This window comes from Petaurus breviceps, unplaced genomic scaffold (genome assembly GCF_028583685.1).
Source record: "Petaurus breviceps papuanus isolate PSGF00001 unplaced genomic scaffold, PetGlider_PUasm1.0 90683, whole genome shotgun sequence".
NCBI classification, from domain to species: Eukaryota; Metazoa; Chordata; class Mammalia; order Diprotodontia; family Petauridae; genus Petaurus; species Petaurus breviceps.
In genome coordinates this window covers 6,829,758-6,848,915 of record NW_027187308.1, presented here as the reverse complement: position 1 = coordinate 6,848,915, position 19,158 = coordinate 6,829,758, and the positions used below count along the sequence as shown (strand labels likewise).

The 19,158-nt window shown below is 35.7% G+C and overlaps 1 protein-coding gene across 12 annotated transcripts in view; it reads right to left on the bottom strand.

Annotated features, from left to right (window-relative positions):
* ABI3BP (ABI family member 3 binding protein) overlaps positions 1-19,158 on the bottom strand; it is a 309,603-nt gene that overhangs the window by 42,393 nt on the left and 248,052 nt on the right. For 6 of the 12 annotated variants that reach the window (XM_069065333.1, XM_069065338.1, XM_069065339.1 and 3 more), the window contains 6 exons: positions 15,702-15,746; positions 15,069-15,119; positions 14,142-14,189; positions 13,540-13,614; positions 9,838-9,915; positions 84-134 (listed from right to left, as the gene is read on the bottom strand). In XM_069065333.1, the coding sequence (XP_068921434.1) occupies positions 84-134; positions 9,838-9,915; positions 13,540-13,614; positions 14,142-14,189; positions 15,069-15,119; positions 15,702-15,746 (348 nt within the window). The remainder of the gene's footprint in view (positions 1-83; positions 135-9,837; positions 9,916-13,539; positions 13,615-14,141; positions 14,190-15,068; positions 15,120-15,701; positions 15,747-19,158) is intronic. The other 6 variants (XM_069065341.1, XM_069065344.1, XM_069065345.1 and 3 more) reach the window with 4 other exon arrangements.

The following is a 19,158-nucleotide window of genomic DNA, read 5'->3' as shown; positions in this document are numbered from 1 at the left end:
AAGACACTAAGAGAGAGAGAGAGAGAGAGAGAGAGAGAGAGAGAGAGAGAGAGAGAGAGAGAGTAAAAATAATTACAACTTACCAGGTTTGACAGGTTGTCTCTTTATAGTAGTAGTGTACACTTTACTTGGTGCTGAAACAGAGAACAGATTTCATGTTTAATAGTGAAGTCTCTCATTTAAACCAAAGGGAACAGAGTAAGTCCAAAGGGAGTCAATTGATGGGAATGTACATGGAAATAGAATGAGGTATCTCTTCCTGATGTCCTCCACACTATGTCTATGAATGTGTGAAAAAGCATTTGTTATACATTTGGTACATGAGAAGTACTGTGCTATGTGCTGAGGAAAGAAATATAAAAGTCAGTTCATTCTCTCAAGTAGCTCAGATTCCACTATGGGGACATAGTATGTATAGGTTGCAAGTCAGATGGAGGAATCCCATGGTCCTTAGTGGTCAAGCAGATGGTTGTATATCTTCTTTAATGTTATTTTCACTATTAATAACATATCCATTTTAATGTTAAACCATTTGACAGTGCCAAGGACTTTGGAAATTTGTTTTCTGTGTCTTCAATAGTTTAGATCCTTCTCCTCTCCCCTCCCATCCTCCCTCTCCACCCATCCCCCCACCTCCCATCTCCTCCCCTCTCTTCTCTCTTTCCACATTAAAGCATATAAATTACAGACACATGTGCTAATCCTTATAAGAAAAAAAAACATTTTTTACATTAATTCTTAACAACCAGAGATACAGGTAGGATGGATGAGGTAAGCTATTCTTATAATGGATGCAAGAGATTAAGATTTATTTAGTGAAATTCTTTGTAAAAACAAACAAAAAAAAAAACCCCAAACCAAAAATCCCAAGTTATCCTGAGGAATACTTGACATAAAAACCAAATATTTCATCCATTCCATCAGTATTCTGAATGAGAGGCATGGAAAGAATTCCCTTCATAGCAAACAGATATTTTTAGGTAGACAAGTTCAGATTCATTAGAATGTGTGATCTCAGCTAATAGTCTGTGCAGATGTTTGCTGGAATTAGAGAAACATAATTAGTCAAAGTTGTTTCTAGAATGAAGAAAAATGAATTTCTAGCTCCAGGCTGTTCTTTGTATGTATTACTGACGAATTAGACAAACTGGGTTGATAACTCTTAAATAAGCAGAAAAATGGAGATACAAATAAGCCAATATACCTTAAAATAGGTTATCTTTTGAATAAATGAAAGCTATTTTGGAAAATAGTTTTTTTGTTCTTAGCTCTTACTAATGACATTACAATGACTTTTTAAAGAAAGTTTTCTTCTCTGAACATAGAAAACACATTATCATGTGCTACTTTAAATTTAAACTTGAAACTGAATCTACTTAAGTGAAGGTTTGAATAATAACACTTTGGGGTTTCTTCTAGGTTGTAATATTTGTAAAAATACATTTTTTTTCTGGGTTCACCAGAGGTTAGGGTTGATTTCAGGGATGCTAAGAAACATTCTCTCCTAAGAGGCACAAAACTGGTGAGGGGAAGTAGGATGAAGAATATAGGTGTATGGTGATACCTGGAGATGGGTAAGGGGACCATTGAGGTAGAGAAAGGGTGAGGAAGAGAAAAGTTGAAGTCATTTTTGAAAATGTTTGCTTATTTCACACTTCTGACTACAGTTGGCCCTGTTCTCTCTTTCCTGATCTCCACTGGGACAATACATTGTTGTAATAGCTTGACTATAGGTGGAAAATTTTATCTCATATTTATCTTCTATAAAATCTGACTGTGGCTCATAATTGGCATTTTATTTTCAAAGAGGTTATATTTTATGAGTACAGCCTCTATCTGTATTAATACTATAGTTTTTAAAAAATTAATTCAATTCCATTCAGCTTGTATTAAGTATCTACTTTTTTTGCAAGGGCAGTCCAAAGCTTCCCAGACCTAAAAAAAAAAATTAATGCTATATAAATATATTCTAAATTCTATTTTCTTCCTAGAGCAATTCTACCAGTTGATCTGACACTATGAACTCCTTCCTGTTACTTCCCCCCCCCCAACTTTAAACTAGGATCAGAGAATAGCAGAGCCAGAAAGGATTTTAGAGATCATCTTGTCCAATGTTTTTAGCTGACTTGCCCAAGGTCTCATAGTTGGCTATAGAACTAGGCTTAGAGCCCGAGTCTTCTGATTCCAAGCTTAAAAGTTTTTTTCCCACTACATGTGGTGCTACCTCCTACCATCAACTTTGTGGACAAACATTTAGCTATGACTGGAAAGAATTTTCCTTGCAAACCACATAATCAACTTCCATCATTTGGATGATTTTGTTCACACACTCTAAGGTAGTTATTTATATATACTCATAAATCAGTAGCAGATGTGTCTAATGTACACCCATAAATAAAACCTGTGAAATAGAATACACTAAGACATTTTTAAAGTTTCCAATGTAAAGATTTTTATATGCAGAATTTTGCCACATTTTGGTCCAAAATAAAGTCTTACTGAAAGTCCCCATAGATTTAGCTTGGGCCTTCCCAAACGAATGTTAGAAATGAACAGAGACACTTATACATGCACACACACATACACCCACACACACACACACACATTGGTACAGGGCATAAAAAGCTCCATAATGATTTCATTGGTTTGTACTTTAGTTACTCTTAATGCAAGCACAAAAATTTGAAGGTCAAAATCAATCATATTCTTTTGACCCAAAAGATCCCATTCCTAAGATATTATCTTAAAAATTGAGGAGATATGCTAGATTAAAAAAAAAGAAAAAATGAACCTACAAGTATAAAAATATTCATAGCTGCTTAATTTGTAATACAAAAATGCTGAAAAGAACTTTTATAGCTAATTGAATTATGATATATTGATATTAAACCAATGTATTTTTGTCTGGACCTATGATTTCATTAGTGTAGGAAGCTCTGGGTAGAGAACTTCTATTAATGCAAATCAGATGTTTTTCTCTTTTTCAACATTTTAATTATTTTCTGTTTTTACATCACCTACATCCCCGCAATGTGTTCTTTCACTTAAGCCTCTCTGATACTGTCACCCTTTATAACAAAGAATGAGGACAACCCCCACACCCAACAGTTTCACTAAACTGACCAACTCATTGAAAAACTCTGATATATGTAGTGTTCCACACCCCAGCCTTCCACATCTGTATATAAAGAAGGGAAATGCCATCTCATATCTTGGATTTTTTTTGTAACCAAACGATTATAATTTCACAGCATTCAGTTGCATAGCATTTTGAATTTAGAGCGAGAAGGGACCTCAGAGGTCATTCAATATGATCCCTCCATTTTAAAGATGAGGAAACAGAGGCTCTGGGAAATTAGGTGACTTGCTCAATATCCATATTTCTGCTTACTTTACTATGTATCATGTTATATATGTCTTCCCATGCTTCTCTGTATTCATCCCATTCATTGTTAACAACACTAATATTGTATTACATTAATGCAGGAGGACTTGCTTAACCATTCAATGGGCATAGACTTTGTTTCAATTTTTTGTTATTGTTGTTTTCAAAAGTGCTATTTTATATTTTAGTGCATATGGCATTTTTCTTTTTTTGCCAGGGGAGTGCATGCCTAGAGTGGTATCGCTGGGTTAAAAGACAGGGACATTTTAGTCACTTTCTTTCAATGATTCCAAATTTCTCATTCGATCAACAAACATTTATCAAGCACTTACTAGAAGCCAGACACTGTACTAAGTATTGAAGATAGGAAGAAAATGCAAAAAACAGTCTCTATGCTCAAAGAACTTTCACTCTAATGGAGGAAATCAATATAGACAGAGTTAGACGGGTAGCACTAGAATTTGACATGGAAAGGCCTCCTTGAAGAAAGTCAAGGATTTTATAGGGGGGAGGTGAGGAGGAAGGTAGCTAAAGCATAGACATGGTGATGGAAGGAACATCATGTGTAACAATGGATGTTGGAGTGAGTAGAGGAGATGTGTGTATGTATTATATATGTATCCATATGCAAATATACAATTTATAATTTAACTTGTGTATAAGTAGTATAATTTAGTTATAATATAACAAATTATATATTAATATACAATATTATAATATAAATGTAAAAATTAATATATTTGTAATATAACAAATAATTTTAATACATGTATATTATTAAAAGAATGAAAAGGTAGGAAAGGATGAGGTTGCGAAGAGCTTTAAATGACAAAGGAGTTTATATCTGATTCTAGAGACAATAAGGGACCTGTGGAGTTTATTGTGTAGGGAAGTTACATTGTCATACCGACATGTAAAAGAATTTACTTTAGCAGTTGTGTGGAGGATGGCCTATTGTGGGGAGATCCTTGAGGCAGGGAGACAAGTAGAGAACTCCTTGAAATAGTGCAGGTGAGAGGTGATGAGGGCCTGAATATACAAGAGATGATGTAAGATTTGCCAGATGATTGGAACCAATTCACATTTCTACCAAGAGTGTACTAGTAAAATATGCTTGTATTTCCTGCCATCTTATTTCATTTTTGCTAATTTGCTAGGTATGAGGGGAAACTTCAGAACTGTTTTGATTTGCATGTCTCTCATTAGTGATTTGGCATATTTTTAGAATTCTTTTTTCATATCCTTTGGGGAAGGATTTTTATTTTTCATGTATTTCTGCTAGTTACCTGTATATCATGAATATCTGACTCTTTTCAGAGATATTTGATACATCTTCCCCCCCAACACTTTCCTTTTTATCCTTGTTGCCTTAATTTTATTTGTTTAAAGATATTCATTTTCATATAATCAAAATTATTGGGTTTTTTTTGTGTTTTGTAATTGCCCTATCCATTGTATGGCTGAGAATTTACTCCCTAGACATAGCCATGAAAGGTATCTGATCTGGTCCTCTTCTAAAACTTTTTTTTATGGTATGACCTTCAATATTCAGGTGGCATATCCATTATGAGTTTATTTTTATATATGTTGCAAAATGTTGGCCCAAACCTCATTTCTCTCAGTCTACTTTTCTAAGTTTTGTTATTTTTCAATTGCTTTGGTCATGTCTGGCTCTTTGTGACCCCAAAGATACTGGAATGGTTTGCCATTTCCTTTCCTTCTCCAGCTCATTTTACAGGTGAGGAAACTGACATAAACAGTGTTAATTGACTTGCCCAGTGTCACATAGCTAGTAAGTGTCTGAGGTCAGATTTGAACTCAGAAAGATAAATGTTCCTTATTCCAGACCTAACACTCCAGTTTTCTAAGCAGTTCTTGTCAAATAGGGAGTTGTTTACTGGGAAATTTATGACTGAGTTTATTATGCACTAGAAATTGAGTCCAATTATTTCTGATTCTTCCTTGTCAAGTATACGTACATTGGACATGTCTGTGCTCTCTGGGGGATTCTCATTGTAGAGAACTCTGGCAAGGTGGTGATATTTCCTCTGAAAGTACAATAACTAAAACTGTAAATGAACTGTGCCCGCTAGCAATACAATTGGGATTGAACTAAAAAAACAACTAAGCCTTTCATATGAAGGACTTTAAAAACATGCAATTTATTTGATCTCTTACATTTCAGGTTGGATGGTTATTTTGGATTTAAGTTAGGGAGGCACATTTAAAAAATCTGATATTAAAGTGGAAAAAAACCCGTGGACATAATTGCCAAATTCTTTATAGAAAACACACTGTGTTTCAGCCCACATACCTCAAGCCTGCTGTGAGACAATTAAGGCAAAAAAAGGTGGGGGGCCCCTAAAAACTCAAAGAGCATAACTAAAGGAAAGTAATAATTGATATTTGCTAATGTAGTAATGCTTTTAAACAAGTTTTCAGAGATGATCTGACAGTCTCCATCTTATAGATAAAAGTGAAATGGGAGATTTGGGGGGAAAGAAGTGACTATTCACCTATGACTGACCAAATGCTGTTCTCTAATTCTGTTCTCTAATAAGTCAACATTAGCTTTTTTCTTTTCATTTTTTTGTGTTCTAGACTCAAACCCAGAGGTTTGGAATTCTGGATCATTATTTTGACCTTTGTATAGAAGACAGTGAGTTTGACATTTGGGGAAAACATCAGACATTTATGTGAGTATTCTAATGGAAAACACAATTACACTTGTCTAGGAATATGTAGTTGGGGGATGCCAGTTAGTTTTCCCCCCATAAATTAAGGCAAATGACTGTTTTCAGACTTCTGTCCCTCCCATTTATTGTTCTGTCTTCTGGTTTTTCTCTTTACTCCGTGATTTCTCTGTATTCTCTATTGAATCATCATCAATACTACTCCCCAGTGGGTACATCCAAAGGCTCTGTTCTTGGCCCTTTTCTCACTCTATACTTTCTTAGTGACCTCTTTAGCTCCCATGAATTTAATTCCTACCTCTATTTAAAAGAGTTCCAGATCTATATATTCTGTGCAGTGTCTCTCATGGTCACTCTTTATCCATTGTCTATAGGAAATTTCCCTTTTTTTTTTGGGAGGGCAATTGGGGTTAAGTGACTTGCCCAAGGTCACACAGCGAGTAAATGTTAAGTGTCTGAGGTCACATTTGAACTCAGGTCCTCCTGACTCCAGGGCCTGTACTCTATTCACCGCACCACCTAGCTGCCCCTATTTCATATTTTTTTATGGTCTTTGTAGCCCCAGAGCCTTGCATAGTACCTGAAACATAGCAGGTACTCAATAAATTCTGCTCATTGATTGAGAGAAACCATTTTACAAATGGTAAACATGTACATTATAGCAAGATCAAAATACCTTTTTGGGGGAGGGGGATAAGGGAATCAGAGAAGAAGAGAGGAAAGAGGAGGGAGGAAGAAGGAGAAAGCGGAATAGGGAGGTGGAGAGAGAAAGAGAGAGGGAGGGGGAGGGAGGGAGAGATAGCGAAAGAGACAGACAGAGGGAGAGAGAGAGAGAGAGAGAGAGAGAGAATCTCTATGAACCTATAAATGCAAGGATTTAGATATTAGCATTTTCCAGAAATAGAAACTAGAAAGTCATGGGAAAAAACTTCTCTATCATCCACCTTGAATGAATATCAAGATTCAATCTGGGCTGTACCTGCTTCAGTGAAACCTTACCCCTTTCTCTCCAGCTATATGCCTTCCATTCCAACCACTCACTGAAACTGTTTCCTTGAAAGACAGAAAAGATGTTTCTCTTGCTGGCGTTTGTTTAGGACTTAAGTTTTGTTTTTTTTTTTACTTTTCTTTGGCTCTTGTCACTCTTGGCCATCTCCTTGCTCCTGAAAAGCTCCTGTTGTACTGCTGAATACTGGTTCTTCTGTTTCTACAGCTATTTCTTCTTTGTCTCCTATTCCCAGTCATGTGAATTGAACAAGGATCAGTGATCAGCTCTTGCTCTCTCTCTCTTCATCCTCTCCCTTACAGTACTCCAAAACCAATTATTTTGGAATTCAATGTCTTTCTTCCATAAACTTGCTCTATGTCTTAGTGGAAAGAATCTTGGATTTAGGGTAAGTGAACTGGGTAAGAATTTCAATCCTTCTAATTGCTGTTGATGTAACCTTGGACACATTACTTCAACTCTTTGAGTCTCAGTTTTTTCATCTGTAAAATGGAGTTTGACTAGATGATATTGAAGGTATTTTCCAGTGCTAAATCCCATGGTCCTACCCATCTAGCCTAATGTACAAGTGCTTCTTAGCACAAATTCTCCTTTCCTTGTAGGTTGGAATCCTCAAAGTCAACGAATATATTGTTTTGCTTTTTGCTCACATTGCTTCCATGTGTACTTAGCTTAACCCTTGCTTGTAATGTCTTATCTCCTCCCTTCTGCTCTAAAAATATCATTTAAAGCTACATTCAAGTCTTGAATTCTCTGCAAATACTTCTCTCATTCTCTGGTAAGCTTTGCCTTCTCCCTTTCCTGAACTCCTGTAACATTTGCTTTTTGTGCCAATTATGTGGATTCTTAATTGCTCACTCTCTTATTTGGTTATATCTGACTGGCATATGTTAGATCTCTTCCCACCAGTAAGTGTGTAAGCTCTTTGTGGATAGGATTCTTTTGTCTAGTGTGGTATTGGTTGTGTAGAAAATGTTCAATAAACAGGGCATATGAACAGGACCTGTGATTTTCATTTCTATAGGGAACTCCCAGGTAAGGAAATTCTCTACCAAGGCAAGTCGGCATCTTTTCTGCAATTTATATCATCAAGTTGCAGAGTGCAGAAGTGGCAAACAACACTCCCATAACACTCCTGAGTATCAAGTACCACTGGAACCAGATTCAAGTGCAATTGGGAAATATTTAACAAAATAAAAAAATACAATAAATATAGATAACATCACATTTTAAAACTAAATCAATATTTAGCTTGTTAGGGATCCTTATGGACAACTAGGTAGAATAGTAGATGTAGAGTACTGGGCCTAGAGTTGGGAAGATTCATCTTCCTGAGTTCAAATCCAGCCCCAGACACGTCTTAGCTGTATGATCATGGGCAAGTCACTTAATTCTGTTTGCCTATATAAAAACAAACAATAACAACAGATCATTATGTATAGATTTTATTGTTATTGTTCAGTTGTTTCAGTCATTCTGACTCTTTAGGATCCAATCTGGGGTTTTCTTGGCAAAGATACTGGAGTGCTTTGCCATTTCCTTCTCCAGTTCATTTTACAGATGAGGAAACTGAGGCAAACAGGGTTAAGTGACTTGCTCAGGGTCACATCTAGTAAGTGTTTGAGGTCAGATTTGACTCAGGAAGATGAGTCTTTCCAACCCCAGGCCCCACACACTATCCTTTGTACCAGCTAGCTACCCCTATGTATAGATTAGTGGCCTCCAAATGTGAGTTTGTCACCACTGGCCTAGAGCACTGAGAAATTAAGTGCTTTACCTAGACTATCATGGACTATTACTAGCCACGGATTTGGCCTATGTATCAGAGGAAGAATTTTAATCCGGGCCTTCCTGGCTTTGAGACCAGATCTCTCCTGTTACACTACACTGCTTCTGGAAGGGGCTAGGCCAACTAACTTTTAATTGCAGATTAAAAACTATGTTGTAAAAAAATGATATCAGGGGTGGCTAGGTGGTGCAGTGAGTAGAGCACTGGCCTTGGAGTCAGGAGGACCTGAGTTCAAATCCGACCTCAGACACTTAACACAAAAAACTAAGCCGTGTGACCTTGGGCAAGTCACTTAACCCCAATTGCCCTCCAAAAAAGCAAAAAATAAAAAAATATATAATAAAAATGATATCAAACATAGTGGATTCTAGGAGAAGAAGTCAGAGATGAGATAGATATGAGAGAACTGCCCTGGGATTAAGAGGACCTATTTTTTATTTCAGCTCTTTCTTTACCCAGGAGACTTTAGGCGAATCACTTTGGCTTTTTGAGATTCAGTTTTCTTATTTGTCAAAGAGGTGAGTTGGACTAGTGATCTTTAGGAATGTTTCAGTTCAGATAAAGAAATGGAGTAAAGGGTGAAGAAGAAAGAAGGGGAAGTAGAGAGATAAACAGACCAACGGACTGGCATTGGCAGAGATTCTTTCTGCAGGACAGAGGGGGAAAAGTGAGACAGAAAGTTAAGCATCTGATAGAAAAAATGAAGAGAATCTTCATTTTCAATTTCTCACTTCAAGAAGCACTCAATATTTTCAGAGACAGAACTAAAATTAAACAACTTATCATCTATACATCTTGTTAAATTGAAAACATTTTGATTTGGTTATAGATCTGTACCTGTAAATATGAAAAAAAAAATAAGTTATTATCTGTGATAATGGAAATCTTATTCTAGAGGAGAAATTTCTTCCTTGATATAAAATGAAAAAGTGACTATCCAGTGATGAGAAAAACTCTCTATTACCTTGAGTTGTCTTTGTCCGTTTAGGTGTTCGAGGAGCCTTTGTGGTGACTGGTTGCTGAGTTGATCGAACTGTTTCTGCTGAGAGGGGAAAAAAGGCATATATTGAGAGATCTAAAGAAGAAATTAAGAGAATAGCACCAATTTATTGTGTTAATAAAACTGTTGCCTTAAATAGAGTTGACAACTGTATAAATATTTCTCTCCATGCATAACAAAGTAGACTCTAGAAAATGGATCCATAAAATAGGAATTTTTAGCTTTCTTTACTAGCATATAATAAATTACATAGTGTGGGAGAACATAATGGGAAGGGAATAAATATATTTACAGATAATATACATAATGAGAAGGGAATAGATAGATTTATATATTTATATATAATGTACATAATGGGAATGGAATAATAAAATAAAGCCTCCTATGTTCCAAGCACTGTGCGAAGAACTTTACAAATTTTATCTCATTTGATCCTCACAAAAATCCTGTGTTAGGTACTGTTAATCAATTAATCAATAAACATTTACTTAACACCTACTATGTGCCAAGCTTTGCTATTTCCCTCACTTTACAATTGAGGCAACTGAGGCAAACAGTTGGTTAAGTGACTTGCCCAGGGTCATACAGCTAGTAAACGTCTAAGTTGAGCTTGGGTTTCTTGACTTCAGGCCCTCTGTGCCACCTAACTGCCTATAGATAAAAATAATAAAAACAATTATATATAGCATAACAACACATTATGCAATATATAATAATTATAATATATACATATAGATAATGCTTTTATTTCTTCATTGTCACTTCCTCTTGTTTGTTTATATAGTTCTCTATTATATTATGTAGACATAGTAAATTATTCATTTTGTGACATGGACACTGATGAAATATTTTTAACAGTTACATAGGATCACAGGGTTATAGACAGAATAGATCTCACAGGCCACTATTTTAACCCTCTCATTTTATAGGTGAAGAAACTGAAACTACAATAAACTACAATAGAATATGTAGCTTTCTGATTGTCACATGACAGGATAGCTATTTTTTTTTTTTTTGGTATTTTCATCTCCCATACATAACTAGTGCCTTTTATAGTCAGTCAGAGCTACAGCTAGGAATTTTTGTGCCCAGGGCAAGTAACACAACCATCCTTGGAGTAAATAGCATGAAACATTCCTTCATTTAAGGGTAGGGGGAAACAGGCACTGGGGCACTGGAATGAGGCCACTTCTAGGGAGAGTGCCCTGCACTGAAGGTCAGAAAGAAGGACTTTTATTCTGAGTCACAACAAGTAGGTTTTTATTTACTTATTCATTCATTTTACTAACTATTCTTACTAACTAGGCTCTAAGATCTTTGTTTTCTATCATGCTGCAGAACTACAAGTGTTATCAGTTCACTTCTGAGTCCACACCCTATAACAAAGAAATATTAAATAAAAATAGAAGGGCCATGTGAAAATAATCACGTTAGAATATGTAAGAAGTCCTTCCAGTTAGGTGGTGCAGTGGATAGAGCACTGGCCTGAAGTCAGGAAGACTGATCTTCCTAAGTTCAAATCTGACCTTAGATGCTTCCTAGCTGTGTGACCCTGGACAAGTCACCCTGTTTGCCTCTGTTTTCTTATCTATAAATGAACTGGAGAAAGAAATGCAAACCACTCTAGCATATTTGCCAAGAAAACTGTGAATGGGGTCAAGAAGAGTTGGACGTGACTGAAAATGACTGAACAATAAGATTTCCTGGATTGTGAGTGGACCATTTATTTGTATTATCATAGATGGAAAATGCATTGAATTTTCTGTCCTCTACCAAAATTAGCCATTATTGAGATCTTTAGTTTTCTATTTCCTCACTGAAAATTCATCTTTTCCTGAGAAAAGTACATTTTTTTTCAAAAAAACATTGCCAATTACTCACTCTTAGCAGAGAGATTGATGATAGAACCAAATTTTCCCATACAATCCAATGGTCTTAGTTAAAGGGAATGGAAAAGAAAAAGTAAGACAGTGTGTGTGGATGTGTCTGTGTCTGTGTGTGTGTGTGTATTTGTGGTATATGTTGTAGTTGGGTAATCACAACAAAATCATAAGTCTAAAAGACTGGTTTTCCTGCCAATTTTAAGTCATGTCAGACAAATTGTGGTTTCTGTTGATTTTGATTGCTTAGATGCTACATTTGGTTAAACTTTTTATTTCCTAGAGAGTCCTATTATTCCTTTTCATTCAACCTTATTCAGCATTTCAAGTCTTTGCACTGAAAATAACTTGGGAATTCTTCAATGAGAGCTTTGCCAGTGAAACCGTAATTTCATTTTGTTTCTGTTTCCTTTCCTTTCCTCATGCTTGGCACAAACTAGGTGCTTCATCCTTGTTGACTTCCTTGCAGGAAAATAATTGTCTATTTTGGAAAAGATAATAGGTACATGTAACTAGAGAAAAATATTTAACTAGCCTCAAAGTAATCATCTTTCATGGGGTGGGATTTCATCAAAAATGGCACCTTAAACACTGGGCAAAGTGAAAGTTGGAGGTAATGCCACCAGAAATCTGGAAAGGTAAAGTAAATCATGGCCACTCTTAACCAAGTTGTCCCTTGTCAAGTGATGCAAGGGAAACACACAAATTCTAATAAAAACTTCTCTATAATGAATGAATTATAATGCAAATGACTAAATCTTATAGAGATGGCCTCTATGGATCTGGAGACCGGAGGGTTTTTATCCTATAAGAAAGTTTTCTGAAATAATAATAATAAAAAACACTACAATAATATAATACTCTGTGGTGGTAAGATGATGCTTTGTTATAAAAGCGAATTACTTTAATAATAAGAAAACCAGAAAATAACTCTCCTCCCAAATAATCATATTAGAGTATCTTTATTTTATAATTATAATAAATGTAATTTCTCTTATTTTAGACATCTTGGATATCTTTTTTTGGGGGGGTGGGGTGCTCTGGAATAATAATTTCATTGATGTAAGAAAATCCCAGGATAGAAATTTCCTCTACTGACAATTTATTTGTAACTTGTAATGTCAGGAAGTTGACTGGGTCATTGATTTGTCAAAGTATTTGACCATGGTACCACATACACATATGTGTGTATATATGCAAACATCTGCATGTATATATAAATATATACAGATACATACAAAAATAAATATATAGATAGATGTAGATATATAGATATCTATGAGGCAGATCTTGACCCAAGGTGCCTCTGACTTCAAGACTGGCTTTCTATCCACCATGCAATGCTCCCACTTAGCTTGGATAATATAAATTCTATTAATTTCTGAAGTGATCATTCTACCAAAATGAGCTCCCAAAATGGGTATAAATGGGCAGATTTAACAAATTTTCCTATCATAGGTGTTTGGTTTTCCCTTTAGACTATTTGAATGGTACTGTTTTTAAAAGCAAAATTGTAAAAAGTTTTGTAATCTCTCTTTCTCTCTTTTTTAATATGTTGTCTCCTCTGCTCCTAAGATTTCACAAAACAATCTGGGAACAAGAGAATTAAGAACATGTTTCTGTCTAATAAAATCAAAATCTTATCTTCCTTTCAGATTGGAAAAAGGCAATTTTCTGTTATTTGAAAGAAAGCTATTCAAGATAATTTGAAATAAATTCATAGGCTACTATAATGCAGTCACTAAAAGACTAATAACTCATTAGAAATATCAAAGCAAGAATTTACCCCTCGTGGTTTGTAGTACATCTTGACTTGGACTTGGTGAAGTCTTAGGCTTAAGAGGCTTTGTCCCTATGGGAGCTGGAAAAAAAGTCCAAAGTTGTAAGCTAGTCAGATCTAATATTCATACCACCAGGTCAAATTCAAAGCATAGGCAGCATACCATGGACTGAAACAGAAAATCATGGCCTTTGGATGAAAAATGGAGAAAAAAGTAATGAAATGAATTTTCAGAAAAATGATTTTAGAACATGAAAATGAATAAATATGAACTACTTTGGAACATGCAGCTTATAATTTGACAATAATTGAGAATGTTAGTGGACTCAGTGATGCATCTTTCACAGTCACAGTTCATAGCAAAACAAGATTATTGTTTTGATGGTAATGAAAACATTTTTCCCTCTTTGGAAACAATAAAAATGCAGTAGCTCAATGTCTTCTATGCTAAAGGACAAAGAAACCTAGCAAAAATAGAATAAGAAGAGAACGGGATGGTATAGGACGTAAAAAGAAAATGGTGACATAAGATGATCATTCCAAGGAGGACTTGCAGCAAAGAGAAAACAGAAAATTAGAATTTCTTAACAAGGGAGAATGAACATTACCCATCGTTGGCTTTGATGGTTCAATTCTATATGTAACAGGTTCCAGGACTATGTCAAAAGCAAAACAAACACACAGACACACATAAACATTTGTGAGAATCACTACCTGATCAACACAAATTTCTTCATTTCTAGATATAACCAAACAATACATAACATTTATACTTTCTTTATCCTGAGAAAAATTTTATATAAGGAGACAAGGGGCCTCTCTTAAGGAGCACTGCTCAGGTAACTTAGGTTAGCAGTGAACTCTCAACTCCTCACCCTCTGTCATGAAGGAAAATGTTGGTGGGTGCACAGATTACAACCTTGAAAGTAGACTCACAAATCTAAGTTCATCTATCTGTTATCATTTTGAAGGTATTTGAGAACTCAGTCTGTAATAATTTCTAAATTTTTAGCACATGTCTTCTCTTGAAAAGTGCCTCTGATCAAGGCAATGATTAATTACAAATGATAAGGAAGTCTTTCATCCATCTCTTGAGAGAAAGCAATGAGTTCGAGATACAAAATGAGAGAGTTTTAGGCCTGGCTAATGCAGGAATTCATCTGGTTCTGCTATGAGTATTTATTACAAACTTTTAACTTTTTTTCTCTATCTTTTTCTTTGGTGGAGGGGAAGGGATAGGTAAAGAAAAAAAATGTTTGCTAATTGAAAAAAAATTAAATTAAAAAAATCATTCTTGTATAAAGAAAAATAGTGAAAAGGAGTGGGATTTTGACTTGCTTGATTTCATCCACATCATTCACATTTTCCAGTAAGATAGCAGTGTGATTTAATCTTAACACACACACATATTTATAGTTTATTCAAGCTTCTCTGAACATTATCTTAAATGATAACAAAAACATCTGTATTCATCTCAAGGAATAAGTTTTAAAAGAGCTATCTCACTATCTTGAAAAACAAAATAATGCTTTTACCAGGTTTGGTCTGAGATACATCTGGGCCTGGTTTATGTACATCTCTGGGAGCTGAAAGAAAAAGCCCAGGTTATAAGACATTGTGTTCTTTACTCATAACACCTGGTATCTAACAAAACAGGGACAAGAAGTCCCTCAAGCATGAATGATGGAATGAATAATTTTTTGTTAGTCATGGGGGAAAAGGCAGCCCATGAAAGAATTTTTTAAAATGGAAAAAATGGAAGTGCCTTGGAAAGGGTTTTGAAAGAGTCAGACAAAAATATGGAATTCACATTTTGAAATTGTCAGGAAACAGAGAGAGGGAAACAGCTAACATAATTTTAAGAGGATGGATTTGCTTTGAGCTTTATTTCATGGCAGACAGTCTTTTGTCTGAAGTGTAACACTTTTTTTTAACATGCATGTCTATCTTCTAATGACAGGAATGGAAAATCTTGATGATACAAGACAGTAAAGTAAAATGAAATATGTTCTGGTAAGGGTAATTGAGAGTGGGAGATATTTTGAGTGCCTAGGAGAGAGGGAGTATAAGGTATAGTTGAATAATAAAAGGTAGCTACAGAAGATAAGCTCTTGACTACAGTAATGAGATGCAAAAGCAAACACATCATCCCCTTGTCCAAGTGGTACCTATTGCTGTTGACGTTGCTGTTCTCAGAATGATGGTTGTTGGGACTGTTACAGGTAAACAAAATGAAGATAAGAAAGGTCAGTTTGCTTTTTAATAATCTGGTCCTTAATTTCTGTTGCACCCCTCACAAACTAATTTTCATAGAGAAAAACAAAATATCAACAATAAAAATTTATTAAATGCAAACCACATATGAGACACTGTGCTAGGTATTGAAGATAAAAAAATTGAAAAATAATGTGGTCCTTGCCTTAAGCAACAGACTGGGATGCCACTATCTCATTTTCAGTTGGGGGAAATATCTATAGTCAGGGAAAAGTTCTCACAGGGCAAAATCAACTATTTACATCAGAATTCCTCTCCCTGAACCCTCATAGTATTGGGGGATTTCTATAATGTAAGATAATAAAGCAAAATAAAAGATGTTCTGGCAAGGAAAACTAAGTAAGGGTGGCAGATTTGTTGTGTGACAATATTGCCTTACACTTTTGGCCAATTTTACCAAAGGACAGCTTCCTTACTTTTGTTTTCCTTTCTTGTCTTCTCCATACCATACTGGTAAATCTCATGAATTCTAGAATCTATGCGGTAGCTAGCTGAAGACTCCACAAGTTGCTGGAATAGAATGAAGTTTGGGTTTCTTTGAAGATGTAAATAAGCCTTATTTGAGAGAGTTGTTGTTTTTCATCATTGTTTAGTCCAACACCGTTTTGTCCTTGAATGTAGAAAAGTGATACATGAAATTTTTATAATTATAGAGGGGAAAATATATTGTGAAGGTCAATACAATCAAAGGGGACATCAATGGGTGTGTGTTAAAGCACCAGAAAGGACACCTGCTTATTTGCATTAATGGGCAAAAGTCATGGTATGAATCATCCCCTTTTCCTGGCTGAGTATGTGGTGGGTCTACATCATTCCTTTCCACTTCAGTAGTGGTGATCTTTGCCTCTCCATTTACTCACATAGTCCTAGGATCTTCCCCTGACTTGTAGGTCAACTCTTCCCAGCTATACTGCATGTCTCCCTAGTTCTTCCCATTTGTTCAGGCAAATACAGGACCATTTGGGAAGGTGCTTGTTTTCCACTCAGTGCTACTTACTTCAATGCTACCACTCCTCTGAATATCATGTGGCCTAATAGATAAGGCATAAAATGTGGAGTCAGGGAAGAATGGTGTCCTGGAAATTCAAGAAAGAGAGAATATCCAGGAGGAGAGGGGTAGTCAACAGTGTTAAATATTGCAGAGAGACCAAGAATTATGAGAACAGAGAAAAGGCCTTTAGATTTGTCCATTATAAGATTGTCGGTAACCTTGGAGGGAGAAGTTTTAGCTAGGTGACAAAGACAAAAGTTAAACTAAAAAGTGAGAATGAGAAGTGAGGGAGGATAAGTAGAAACACCGAATGTACACAGCTTTTTTTCTCATAATTTGACTAAGAAAAAATGAAGAGATATAATAGGATAAGTTGAGGGAATGTCGGATTAAAGAAAGGGTTAAGTACAGCAGAGACTTGGCCACATTTGTAAGCAGTAGCGAGCAGCCAGTAAAAAGAGGGAGATTGGAAATTAGAGAGCAAGAGGAAATGATTGTGGGTCAAGCTATCAGAGAAGGTGATAGAACCCGGAGTTGAGGACACAAGTAGAGGAGTCGGCCTTGGCCAGAAGGTCTTTATCAGAGACTAGAGCAAAGGTAGAGAAGATGGAGAATAATGCTCATGTCAATGGGTTTTAAAATTCATATTAGTGCGAAAGAGAGAATTTATAGAGAACAATTTCTATGTTTTTCAATAAAGTATGAAATGAGGTTTTGTGCTGAGAAGGAAAGGGAAGAGGGTGGTGTGGAAGAGTTGAGGTGAGAAGAAAAGCTTTGGAAAATCCACTGTGGGGAGTGCAATATGAAGGACAATTAGACAAGACCACAAAGGATTACCTTGCTATAATGAGAGTCCTGTTGAGATTAGATAATACAAATTTATAGTGGGTCGGTCCCTCAGCACTGTTGTGCAATATTTCCTCCAGTCCTATTTAGCAGCACAAGTAAGAGCAGAGATGGTTGAAGTCTGATAATGCATTAGTAGCAACAGAACAAGGAGGTCAGGGATTTGAGTAGAAGAGAGAACTGCAGTGAAATGGAGAATTATGGGGTCAAGATTAGGAAGGGAGGAGGGTAAAGCCAGAGCAAAGATGCTGGCCTGGTTTGAAAGCACTGAGGGATATAGAAACTGGAGATCATTGTGAGGATGAAGATTAAGGAAGATTAGTAGTATGGAAAATCCGATGACAAGTAGGAAACATTTTACTTTTAGATCCTGGAGTTTATGGGGATTTACAAGGGCAAAACTGAGGAATTTCCAGTTGTAAATTCATTTTATTGTTTATCTGGAACTTGAAGGAGAAGGCATTTTGATTTACCTCTGCAAATGTAATGAGTACAATTAAACAACAAAGTTTAAAGCTATTCTGATCAGTTACAGTAATAGACTATACAAAGAAAAGCTAGGATTAAGGAAAGTAGAATCTGAAAAGAGATCTGTTGCTAATAAATCCTCCATACTGTAAATATGTTACTTTTTGCTTATATATTTTTTTCTAAGATGGTATTTGGTACTCTGGAAGAGTTTGACTTTCTGCTGCTACAAATGACATTGTTTCTCTCTCTGTCTCTCTGTCTCTCTCTCTGTCTCTCTCTCTGTCTCTGTCTCTGTCTGTCTCTCTCTCTCTCTCTCTCTCTCTCTCTCTGTCTCTCTCTCTCTCTCTGTCTCTCTCTCTGTCTCTCTCTCTGTCTGTCTCTCTCTGTCTGTCTCTCTGCCTGTCTCTCTCTCACCATTCCTCTCTCTTTCTTTCTATCTTTGCTTCCTTTTCTTTCTCTCTCCATCCCTCAGCCATACTTCTTTTTCATGAATGGTTAATTTAAAAAAACTAAGATAAATTGCCATTATCAAATGAATAAAGACAAAGGAGAGAAATGAAAATGCCCATGGGAACAGGCTATAAATAATCTCCCTTTTTCATATACTCAAAAAAATTCTAAATTTCTATCACAAGCAAAATTTCTTTCTGGTACTTAGAAGATAGTGGGACTAGGGTGTTCAATGAATGCAAGTTTCCTGAGCATTTAAAGCTAATGAATTTAAGTAAATTGTGACTTTTATTTCCTCATAAGAAAACATGTCATTCTTGTTTCTCAGACTTACAACATAAGTAATAAACTTTAACATGTTCATGAATTGAACACATGAAAATAAAAATGTCATATTAAAAAGCCAAACTTTAAATGACAATTTCCTTGTCATCCATGCCAAGAATAGGGAGAGTGTCTTCTTGGCAGAAATGCAAAGTTAAATTTTGGTTCAATTAGAGGAATAGTGTCCATTGTGAGCTTGTAGTTTAGTTCAGATTGTAGAAACGGTGTAAGAGTTAACTAGATATATAAAAAACATGGAATTGTGATTT